At 37.1% G+C, this 12220-nt stretch overlaps 2 protein-coding genes across 4 annotated transcripts in view; one reads left to right on the top strand and one right to left on the bottom strand.

Annotated features, from left to right (window-relative positions):
- The window catches only part of LOC135084177 (transmembrane and coiled-coil domains protein 2), a 66724-nt gene extending 63659 nt beyond the window's left edge, over window positions 1–3065 (bottom strand). The window contains exon 1 of one of the 3 annotated variants that reach the window (XM_063978915.1): window positions 2862–3065. The gene's annotated coding sequence lies outside the window, so the exon portion shown is untranslated. Of the gene's footprint in view, window positions 1–2857 lie in introns of all 3 variants that reach the window. The other 2 variants (XM_063978913.1, XM_063978914.1) reach the window with 2 other exon arrangements.
- Window positions 3066–3799: 734 nt separating this feature from the next.
- The window catches only part of LOC135084178 (dual specificity tyrosine-phosphorylation-regulated kinase 2), a 208166-nt gene continuing 199745 nt past the window's right edge, over window positions 3800–12220 (top strand). The window contains exon 1 of the mRNA XM_063978916.1: window positions 3800–5013. Coding sequence (XP_063834986.1) covers window positions 4231–5013 — 783 coding nt within the window. The 5' untranslated portion in view covers window positions 3800–4230. The remainder of the gene's footprint in view (window positions 5014–12220) is intronic.

The raw sequence follows: 12220 nt of genomic DNA, 5'->3' as shown, positions 1-12220 counted from the left end.
AGAAGTTATAACAAATTATTATTATAATACTTATTATTATACCTAATTATCGTACGCACGATATAATTTAAGCTAACTTCCTTCTACAAAGCGATTCTATGAGTCAAATAACTTACTATGGTTCTTCAACCATAAGAAGATTCTTACGCCCGTATTGACAAACATTACTAAGAGGTCTCACAGTGCGCGTCGGTCGACGCACAGAATGACACACGAACCAATCACAGAGCTCTGTTCAACGCTGTGCGTTCGATTTCCCGTTCACTTAAGCAAGGATCGTTTGTTTTGTGAATACGGGTGTTTTTGTACACCTAACATCGAAATCCATGAGGTATCGTCGATATTGGCCATTTTCTAGCTTTAACGAAGTTTCTAGACGCCTATCAGGTGGGAATAGGAGTAATAGGTCCCATAACTTAGTAGCCTGCCCCATTGACCTAAATGAGCCCGTCTGGCCATTGATTAGCATTATCTACGTCACAGTTTTGTTGAAATAATCGTGTCGACGGCTATATAAAACAACGCTAAGTATGTTTAAGCAATTGTACGTGATAATATTATCAAAATGCTAAATTGAACGCAACACACGTTATGACTAAGAAATAATGTAGGTATGTGGCCGTGGGTATGATGCATTCGAAGGGAGAGAAACGTAGCTTTGTCACTTGCAGGCGGAATTTAGAAACGCACTTTAGATGAGCAATTTGAACTTGATAGTTATAAAACTAAAGACTTATTTTAGTGCAAATTAGATTTAAATGTCAGTTAGAAACACTAAAATGCCAACTGCTAAAAGATTTTTTCCGTTTAGCCCAAAGGTTATCTGGCAGAGAATGCCCAATAGCATTAAGTTCGCCTTATGTATTAATTACGTAATTAAGTACCCTTATATGCATTAAAAAATAAATAAAATATTGGGAAACGACAACTGACACCATTAAGTTAAGTTACAAGAAAAATGTAATGACACCAGTGTAAAATTATCTAATCGAGTGTTTCCAATGATATTTAACCAACTGACCGTATCGGCGATTCCGTGAAAGGCACCAGATATCAAAGATAATGATGATAAATATTATGTTTTTTTTTTATGTGTGCATGATCCAGGTAGTTTCTATTCTAAACTATTTTCTTTGAAAGATAATTATTATAACTATTTGTAAAAATAACAGCTTATGCTTTGAAATATAATGACTATTTGAAATAGACAGCATAGATTTAATATTATGATGATATAAAAAGGTTGTTCATTGGCCTGCTATAAAAAGGAATTTAGGTAGAATATGTTATTGTCCTGTATAGGAATGGATTACATTGTACCTACCTTCTGAATTATTTAATCTGTGATGCCATTATTAAAGGCAATGTGAAATTGTACAAAAATATGGAATATATTTGCTTTGCAATGATAAAATATGAAAATCAGGAGCTAAACTATAATAATAACAAGAGATTAATATAATAAATTATTATATCACCTGTTTACTAATAAAAATAATATCTTTATGCTTCTTGTTCGTTAATACTAATTATCAAAAGTGAACATTTAATTTTGTTTTCTCTATAAATTGAAAAATTGCTTTAAATTTAATGATGCAAATATCCACACAGACGGACTTCTATGACAGGCAATAATATTAAAGTAACTAATAACTATTCAAGGTTCAAAGTATCATATGGTAATGAGATTTATATGCTTAGGATTATGGATGACAATACTAAAATTTCCTTTTGAAAAATTCTAATTTTATTATTAGTCAAACTAATCGCAAAAACCACAAGTTGTTAGAAGCTTTAGAATAAACATATTATTATTTAATAGGAACATTACAATTAATATACCAATAACAAAATAAATAGCATTGACTCAGCTGATTATTTTGTTTGTCGTATTATTTAAATTTGGAACAATAATAATTATTAGTAATTTAAGGAAAATAAATAATGACAAAACCATGCCCATTTAAATCCAACACAAGTTTTTTTTAAATATAGTAGATAACAATAATCTAAAATTTTTAAGTTTGTGTTGTGTATAAAGAGACAGTTTTAAATCTAAGCCAATTTGGATTGATAACAGTTTAGATTTATAATAAGATAAAAAGAATTTCACCTCTGTTTTTACAGTGGAACCAGGTACTAAGTATATGAAAGTGTCAACAGGATTATTTAGTAAAACTTTGGTCTGCTAAGCGAATTCATAGGCATTGGTAAATAAATAAAAAGTTCATTTTCAAAATAAATACAGATGTGTATTTACTATTATTTACTACACAAAGGTTAAAGATTATCCTTAAGAGGTGTCTCAGAGCAGTGTTAAAGCTCCAGTGTTTGATACCCCGGTGACTCACACAAGAAAAAAATAAACAAAGGATGAAAAGTCACTTATTCCCTTTGCCAGTCGAAGTGCAATTGCACTGGCAAACCGCCAAGATCACGCAAATCTCACACAAGCAGGCCTTGGTAAGCCAATGAACAAGGAAGTAGGTGTTCAAACATTACAATAACCAGTCCATAAGTGCCCTCAACACCGCCTTGGCGGCTCATGTATTGCTACATCGTGACGTACATGCCATTGTACTACATATAATCACGTATTCATGATAATGAAATTAATAACAACGTACATTTAAACAGAAACAATAGAATGTACTTCGCGACTGAATATTCATTCCGATTCCAATCTCGAACTCTTCAATTGACAGGCCGCACTCGAGGAATGGAATCAATGTGAAGCTATATTTACGCCAAGATACTGGCCACTTACACCACAGTAACACTAAAATTAAATGCACATTTAAAAATAAATTGATGGAAAAAAAGAAATCGCAACAAACGAAATAAAAAAAGAACTTACTTACATTCACTTATCAGCACGGTATTCTTAGTTTAGTAAGGACGTTTATTTATTACACAACAGTCTTTTCATGCATGTTTTACGAAACTTTTACACCACAGAATTATTTAATCCCAAGATTACGAATGTAATAAAATGACAGAAAACAACGGAATAGAAAAAGACGTGTGGGATGGACGATGAACGCAAAACTTGTAAAGTTTTTCGACAGATGGCGCGACTGTCTGCAAATCTGTAGCCATAGACAACAGAAGTATTTTGTGAGACCCAAACTAAAATTGGTTTTGGGAACCAGTCAAGTGCGTGTCGAAAACAAACGAAATATATGAAAAAAATTATTTTAATCGGACCCAAAATTATACTTTTACATAAAAATAATTTTGAAGTTCATTGTTTAATTTAATATTACATACTTCTAATCAAAACAAACGAAATAGATGAAAAAAATTATTTTAATCGGACCCAAAATTATACTTTTACATAAAAAATAATTTTGAAGTTCATTGTTTAATTTAATATTACATACTTCTAATCAGCAATGGAAGCTGCGAAGGCTCTTTGATACTTTAATAATATTCTGTCTGAAATAAGTACATAAAATAACATTAAAAGGAATAAGAAATAAGTCAGGTAAGCTATTTATTTTTCCTTTTTACAAATAAAAATATTTATAACAAGTTTTGATAAGTTACAGTTAACTTATTAAAGTGGTTTTTTAGTAAAAACTTGTAGTTTTGTTTGTATCCATTTATAAAATAATCATTGAGTTAGTGATTAAAATATAATTAAAGCTATTGCTTGGTACAGGTACAGTTCAAATGCATATTTAAAAAAGTTTCATTCATAAATATTGAATCATCTTTCTCATCTCATGTAAAACAAAATTTTTTCAGATTTAAATTGTTTGGGTTAACAATTTCAGAACGTTTGGGTCTCTAATAATGAACTCCTATCAACTGTTCGCTAACGCCATCTAGTACAGCCCCGCCCTACTACAAAAAGTAGTTCTTTCTCACTCGCACTCGTGCGCTCCGCGCGGATGAACGGTTCAATGACTTTGTCGACCGTTTCTATTTTCTCTCTGGTTCTGTCGTCCGGTCGGCCAGCAAAGAAGGGGGTCTTTGTTTGCGTTTCACGTTCGCGTCGCACGGTATCATCGCGGTCGCGCTCCATCGTATCTCCGAGACGGAATGTGCCCGCATAAGTGGAAGCGTGGGTCTCGCTCCTCCCGGTCGATGTGAAATGTGTAGTGTGCCAGGGTGGCGCCTTCATCGAGTGCAAGTGCAGTGAGGTGCAGTGGTGTGTGCGAAGGAGCTTGTGTCGGTTCGGCCACGGCGAGCGAAGTGCGCGGAGCTGGCGGCGGCCGTTCGGCCATGACTGGCGACATGCCTTTGGGGAGCGCGCACGCGTTCGGGCGCGCGTTGCTCAGAGACGGGGCGCTGCCGCCGCTGGAGCCCGGCCCGCCCGCGCCCCCGCCGGCCGCGGCGCAGCCCCCGGACAAGCGCCCCCCGGCCGCGGCCGCCAGCCCCGAACAGGTCATGAAGCTCTACATGAACAAACTCACCCCTTACGAACACCGCGAGATCTTCGACTACCCCCAAGTGTACTTCATAGGCGCGAACGCCAAGAAACGGCCCGGGCTCGTCGGGTTCCCGAACAATTGCGAGTACGACAACGAGCAGGGCTCCTACATACACATACCGCACGACCACATAGCGTACAGATACGAGGTGCTCAAAGTTATCGGCAAAGGTAGCTTCGGGCAGGTCGTCAAGGCGTACGACCACAAGAAGAGAGAGAACGTCGCGCTGAAGATGGTGCGGAACGAGAAGCGGTTCCACCGCCAGGCGCAGGAGGAGATCCGCATCCTGGAGCACCTCCGCGAGCAAGACAAGGACAACACGATGAACGTCATCCACATGTTCGACTCGTTCACGTTCAGGAACCACACTTGCATCACGTTCGAGTTGCTCTCTATAAACTTGTACGAGTTGATAAAGAAGAACAAGTTCCAAGGGTTCTCGTTGCAGCTTGTGCGCAAGTTCTCGCACAGCTTGCTGCAGTGCCTGCACGCGCTGAACAAGAACCGGATCATCCACTGCGATATGAAGCCGGAGAACGTGTTGCTGAAGCAACAGGGACGCTCCGGAATCAAGGTCAGTATTATCGCATTTCTGAACGTGTTATGCACATTCCTCCCGCATACTTTATCTATGTCAAACTAGGCTGTTTGAACTTGATCCCTTTGCATGTTTTGGTGAGTGATCTTCAATTAGAAAACAATCAGAATAACTGACAGTTGACACCTGTTTAGATAGTTCGCTCTGTCCGGATAAAAATCAATAGCGGTGTAATTTTTCGTAAACAGGCACAGCTGTGTGCGTGGTCCCGAACCCCGATCAGCTGGCCACACCCGCCCTGCGCCTTACCTGTCCCGGCCACCCTAACCGAAATCCCCTCGACTCGTTTACGCCCGAATAGACATTCCAAATTTGAAATTGTATCTGGCATAAAATACTCCTTTTATTTTTCAACATTAAAACTATGGTCGAAAATTTTTGTTTTTTAATTGATCATTTATTTTTAATCTTTTTCCCGCTAGATTAGAAAGAACTTGAAGCGACCGAAGATGACGATCGATAGAATTTTTATTTCCATTCAAAACTAACATTTCATCGAGCTGCTCTCCAGACGATGTTGGATCAAATAAACTTGTATTACAGAAATAGTAGAGTAAGTACCTACCTACCTAATTGAATTGTATCCAAATAATATTATACGATTTCAATTCAGGCATTTTGTTTCGAAATCCTTCAGTGAAGTTGAAGGTTATGTATAATTAATTTGTCGAGATTGCCAGCACTAATATTTACCTAAATGTGTATATTTTTGCTGCCCTTAACCAATCCTTGACCAACAGGCGAGATAAGAAATCGATCGGGCTGGCAGTTATCGCAGTGCAAACATATCGAATCTTGAAAACTGGCATTGAAGCTTTGGCGAAGAATTCGGGCAAATTACCGTTTTACAGCGAATTAATTTTGCACCGCTCATTGTTGGAGACTTGTGGGTCAAGACTGATCCGCTCACCGGCGAAGGCCCGTTTTTGTAACCTCAAATCTCTGTTTGTGAGTTTTCAATGACATTGGCTGTGTTTTGGGGAATACGGCATGTCGTGACGTAAATAACGCGCATCACATGGCCAGCCACAATGTGGGAGTTTTAAAATAGACAGTTTCGGGTGAGCGACTCGGGTTTGGAGATAACATCCATCGACAGAGTACGTAACGGCGCGTCATTACTGTATATCTCTTATTTGCGTAACAAACATGTTTAATGCAGGCGAAATATGATTCCGAACGTGTCATTAGTTACTGTGTAACTGCGATGCATGTGTGCATTTGATATCGTGACTATCATCGAATTATCTACTCAAGGTTTCACATTACACACATTCCTAGTAACGTTGTCTGTCAGAAATAAGTTAATATAAATTTTAACGTTTGACGTTTCTATTTCTTACTCTCAATGGTGTTAGTGTAAACAGTGTTATCCTGTAAACTGGAAGCTCAGAATCATGTTATAAAGTCAAAAATTGACTACAGAATAAGTGTAGCGTCATAACAGGGGCTGATTAAGAGCAAAAGCCTAATAAAACAACCGACAGCAGAAAGATAAAATCCGTCATTAATCAACGGCTATTAATATCGTCATTTTACCGAGGGCTTCAATCACCGAGGCGAAGTAGCAATTTCCACGGTTCAAATTGCCCACATCCTTCAATTAATTGGCTGCAATCGCAATTAATAATTACAGCAACTTTGTTGTGGTGAACGAATACCGAATCCTTTCGGACAGGAAAAGTTGATAAGATAATTCCGTGAAATTGACCACTTTGTAGCGAAAAATCTTTTTTGCCATATCACCCATTCTAATTTATCCTAAAGTTGTTATTCCGCTTTCTATCATAATAAAACTATCGCAAATTAAAGCATCAAATTAATTCAAATATGTGTTGATTCACGCACATCTAATGATCCCAAAACCATTTAGAAATGAAGACGAGTTATCCACTAGTTTCATCAAAAATTCAAAGTGATAATTTCTGAACACAGGAAGGACAATAGGTCGTATAATGTACGTGTCGGACATTGACTGAATGTATAACTCCTTTGTGGAGGCTATTTATAAAATTGGTAATCACACATAACCTATGGCGTTTGTGTTTTCTTCGACAACCATTGTTACCTAGAACAGCGGGCGTTCAACTCACTGTAATCAATTTCAACAGTGTAATACATATTTCGTGGTTAACCAATTTCAGGTTGACACCTAAATAAATATTCGAATGCGTCAGGTCTACGTCGAGCGTGTCAAACTACATGTTCGATATATCGCTGTTGACGTAGTTTTGAAATGTACGTCAAAATATTTTGCTACTTTTTTCCATGATATCGTGTTCCACTGTGGTACATACCTACTGTGATTCAAAGAGACATTAAATGGATTGATTGAAGACAAAAACGTTGTTTGTTTTTTTCACCAGTGGACTCTCTAGATTCGAATGACAAATTCATTGCCAGATGAGACACAAACAGTTAATTAACTTGAATATGCACAATATTTATTTATATCTTGATATTTATGTAGGCTTAACTTGTCCGAAGAAAGTAAATATGATTGAGCCGTTGTCATACATGCCTAATATCGGCTCACGAAGTCTGACACCAAAGTTTTGCGGCTTCTTTCACAAAACAAGGAAGGACTTATTTAATTTTAAAACATAAGTATATAAATATAATAAAAGCCTGACAATGTAACCAGGTGCTTGCGTGCTAACCATATGTGCCACGTTCGTGTTGAGCCGTATTTATACAGCTGAGCCCCAGATCATGCGAGATGCCCACAGATAAGCTACGCTTCACCAGAGACGGGTGCGCATGCGCTAACGGGACATGATGCCGTTTGCCGAAGATATTTTCTATCATTGTTTCAAAACAATACCTAAAAACGTAATCGCAGTCACCAGTAGAAGTAGGCACATTGGTCGTACTATTATGTATTCTGTGGTATTACACTAACAGGCAGGAAAAACATAGCTTTGGTGAAAATCAAATGCCTATTGCGGTTAACTCATCAATTCATCAAAACAAAAACTGACGTTGTTCAATCGGGGCTGAAAGACCAGCAGTGTGGGTGAAACCAGTGCCCTGCGGAGTGTATTTTTATTAACTGTCTTTTTCTATACAATATTATTATTATAAATAATAACTAGTACAGTAGATGATTCTATTAATTTTACGCGTGAAACGTATTTCAATCCGTACCTTGCATTTTAGTTTTATTAATGAAATTCATATTCAATTATTTCATAGAAATACACGACCATTAGATGTTTTTATCGTAAATAAATTATGTAAAGAAACCGAGTCAAAGAAACGTTTTAAACACAAAAAAAAGATCATTGACTGAATGGTAATGCAATCGTACATTAAACAAGGAAACGTAATGACAACTAATGTTTGGATAAGAAACGTGTATTACGGGCGTCGAATTCAAATTGACTCCGTAAGTGAGTCACCGAAGAGAGGCGAATTACAAACAAAAGGAGACTAATAAGGCTTAACATCGACACGGCCACTAGTTCTCATAACCCAAAAACCCAAATGATAACAATAAGAAACGTTTTTAAACCGAACTTGATAGTATGCATGTGAACGCAAATTTTCCACCAGCCGATTACCAAGTGAAGCCTGTCCAATTATTCTTGTGAATTAAACAAAACACTGTGGGAAGTGCTAAATTAAGCATTAGAGATCAGAAAGTGTGATCGATAAGCTAGTATGAAATATTGACTAATTAATCACAAAACGTTACACGATCTGCTTCGGACACCGGCGGAGAAAATACACGTTCTATTTGTTTTTATATTCTTAATTCATTACTATGTCATGTTGCACGGACGACGGCTTATCAAGGTAATATTACAGCGCCTTATTTAGTAGTAATAATAGGGTCGATTTTGCCAGGAAATGTAGCCTTATCAACTGTGAGATCTCAAAAAAGGTTTTTTACTTAGTAGGTACCTAATTGATGATTGGGGCACTATTGGACCTATAAAGCGAACTGATTATTACGAGTATTTTCGGCTAGTGCATTATCAGTCTGATTAGCGAGAATGATATATCCGATATCAAAATCGTTAACACTCGTAACCGGTGACTAATCCCAACTTTTTTCCACCACTGCAACTCATGTGTAGCCAGAATCTACAGATTGACTTCCAATGAAACCCAATCAGTGAAGGGCATAATCATAACCGCTGAAGTAGTGAAATATTTGGTGTCTCATTTCTAGTCTGTTAGAAATGAAAATTTTCTCCTGTATTGTTCCAGCTTGGTAAACCAATGGATTTATCTCAGAATTTTATAGAATAGACCTCGGTAAACTGATTGTTGTGTTATGCCAGCGGTGAGCGAATCCGCCAATCCCAGCCAGCTATTTCTGATGCTATGCCATTTCGCCGCAATCGTGCGGTTAGTGTCACGCAACCGCACAAGATCCTTGCTAATGTTTCGTTAGAAACTCTTAGTAGTTTCGCTGGCGTAAGGTGACGTGTCTTATTGCGAACATTTAAGATTTCTTATGTACGTTTCATGCAGACACTGTTAATTTGTATAATATGTATGCGAATCACACACCTACTACATACAGATGGAGTAGATGGTACGAGTTTCGTGATAAAGATTTTATTGCTTCGGGCGTATTTCATTGATTACTTTTAAGTGCCTACAAATAATTAAATCTGATAGAGACTACTCAATGTAAATTCACTCGCAGTGCATGTAGTCACAAATATTATTATGTACTTCTGACAAAACGCACATTTCCATCATATCCGACCGTCATCTGTCATTCTAACAAACAGTAACCTGCATCCGAACTTAACCTGAATAAAAAAACTCCAACAAGAGAACGAAATGTTTTGCTCCAGAGCTGCGGCAATAACACGTGTTCCCAACCTGCGAATAGCCGGGACTAACCCACCTGCTCCAGGTAGCTTATAAATAAACCGAAGCAGGTCGCACGAACCTTGGGATATTCCCCACTGGGCCTGTAGAAAGGCTACACGCCTTTTAAGGTTTTATTTCTTGTAGCAGACAGTTTTTCCATTTTTAACCGGCTGCCGTCCTTCGGATGAAGTGTGGGTGTTATTTTGTGAACGGTCACTCTGAACTTGCGTTTAAAGTTTTAAATATTGATGAGATAGGGATTTGTAAACCAAAGAGCCCGTTCAACTATTTTCAATGTTTCATTTCAATAAATTAAATTACCGTTTGTCACTAAAAAAGTTTGAATAAAAATCATCTCTTCAAGTGAAATAGGTCTTCATTTTACATTTAAACGTAACCGACTCTGCATTCCTGGTATAATTACTGCAAATGGAACTGTTCGAATGTGGCCTGTCTAATTGTTCTTCATTCCCGGCTCCCGTACGATGTCCCCGGCAATTTGCGAGACGTGTTCCTAACTAGAAAATTAATTACAGAGAGAACGTTTCTAAAAGGACATTGTCCAGTATGCACATAGTAAAAGTAAGATAGTAAGTCATCTGCATACTACTATTAGTTGCGTGTGTACGAATATTTACGTTCCTTCTTATACGAATGATAATAAAAAGTCGACCATAAACAAAACATGATGTATTAAGATTTTAATAAAGAAGCTGACACAGGAGATCTTTAAACTGACTGTACATAAAAACGATTTTAATTGTACTTTTCTCTTTTGTCTTGTAGTTTGGTTATGATGGCCGGTGTTTAAAGTTGAAAAACCTGTCACAAGCACTCTCAATGTTCTTTTAAGCCAAGGCTTTGACGTGAAACGGCAATTATCTGCGATGGTTCAACTGGCCCCAGTTGTATAGTCACTTAATTGAAGGGCTACTTTACTGACAGAAAAACGCTTTGACATTCTTGCAGTCAATGGTTTAGTTGTGAAAAAGTTAGTGATAAAAAATCAAGGCGCCCTTAGCCAATTTTAAAAATTTTCGGTTAGTCATGGTCCTTATAAAAATATTTTCCTAACTCTAGTTTCTGTCTGTTAGATGACTAATTTCAATCACCTATAACACCCGCTTAAGTTTTTCTTTGGATTCCGTGGAGGGTAGTTGAACGGGAAGCATGGTCGATCTGTTTTAATGGTTTCAATTTATTATTTAATGGACTTTAGTGTACTTTGGTGTTATTTGGTGTTCTAAAGTGCAGTGAAGTGATAAATTATAAAAAACATTGAAATACTTCGAATTTAAGCGCGCATCGAGTGTCGAGTGGGTTGTCGTATGAACAACCCGCTTTGGACCCGGTGCGGTGGCGTCTTGAAACCTGCTTACGGGCATACTTAACTCCACGGAATCCATGAAAAATCAATAGAACTGAAACACCTACGTTCTATTGTTAACTATGTCAATTTTCACTCGACATTGGCAGAAATAAACCTCCCAGAGAGGTTTGGTTGCCATTAAAAAAAAAAAAAAGTTTTTCTTTCCGTAATGAAAATTTTCGCATATTTTTATGGAGATTTACAGTTAGATTACATGTAACTTATGATATCATAGTTCTAAAGCCATCTATGTGGTACATGTTGCAACTGATTATACTATGTTAAAGTTCCTCACTGTTGTGCTATTAAACAAATAGTTTATTGTAAACTCAGATGTTATCGACGGCAAAATGCATATGTCAACGCGAAATTGTAAACTCCGTCAGTTTACAATATAACGCGTGAGATTGTAAACTAACAGTGGGTTAGGTTAGGTTAGATTGTAATCCAACTACGTCAGATTATAATCTGACGGAATTCACAATATTACGGTGACACATACATCGTAAATGTCAGTCCACAAGTGGCAGCAATTGCATTCGCCCTTCAGTTTTCGTAATATTGTATTTAACAATAACCTATTAAAAACAAAAGAAGTTCAGACTACAATATTAACCTGGGACTTTCATAACAAATGATTATGTTGTAATTTATTTACTGAACTTTAAAAATATAATGAAAAATGTTATTCTTTTGTTACGTGGTCAAAACAAACGCTTTTTAGAGATACCTTAGATCTAAGTTCTAATGTAAGGTAAATAATACAGTACTTTAAGAAAGATGTTTCGTCGTAAATAAAACTTGCACAGGTGAACATATTAGATAAAAGTTTCTTTGCGAAGCGCATTATCTATATACAATATAAAAGAAAGTCGTGTTAGTTACTCCACTTATAACTAAAGAACGGCTGAACCGATTTAGCTGAAAATTGTCAGGGAGGTAGTTTAGAGCCAGGAGAAGGACATAGGATACTATTTATCC

Source organism: Ostrinia nubilalis, chromosome 25 (genome assembly GCF_963855985.1).
Source record: "Ostrinia nubilalis chromosome 25, ilOstNubi1.1, whole genome shotgun sequence".
Classification (NCBI taxonomy): Eukaryota; Metazoa; Arthropoda; class Insecta; order Lepidoptera; family Crambidae; genus Ostrinia; species Ostrinia nubilalis.
The sequence above is the reverse complement of the archived record's forward strand: the minus strand, read 5'-3'. Positions and strand labels throughout refer to the sequence as shown.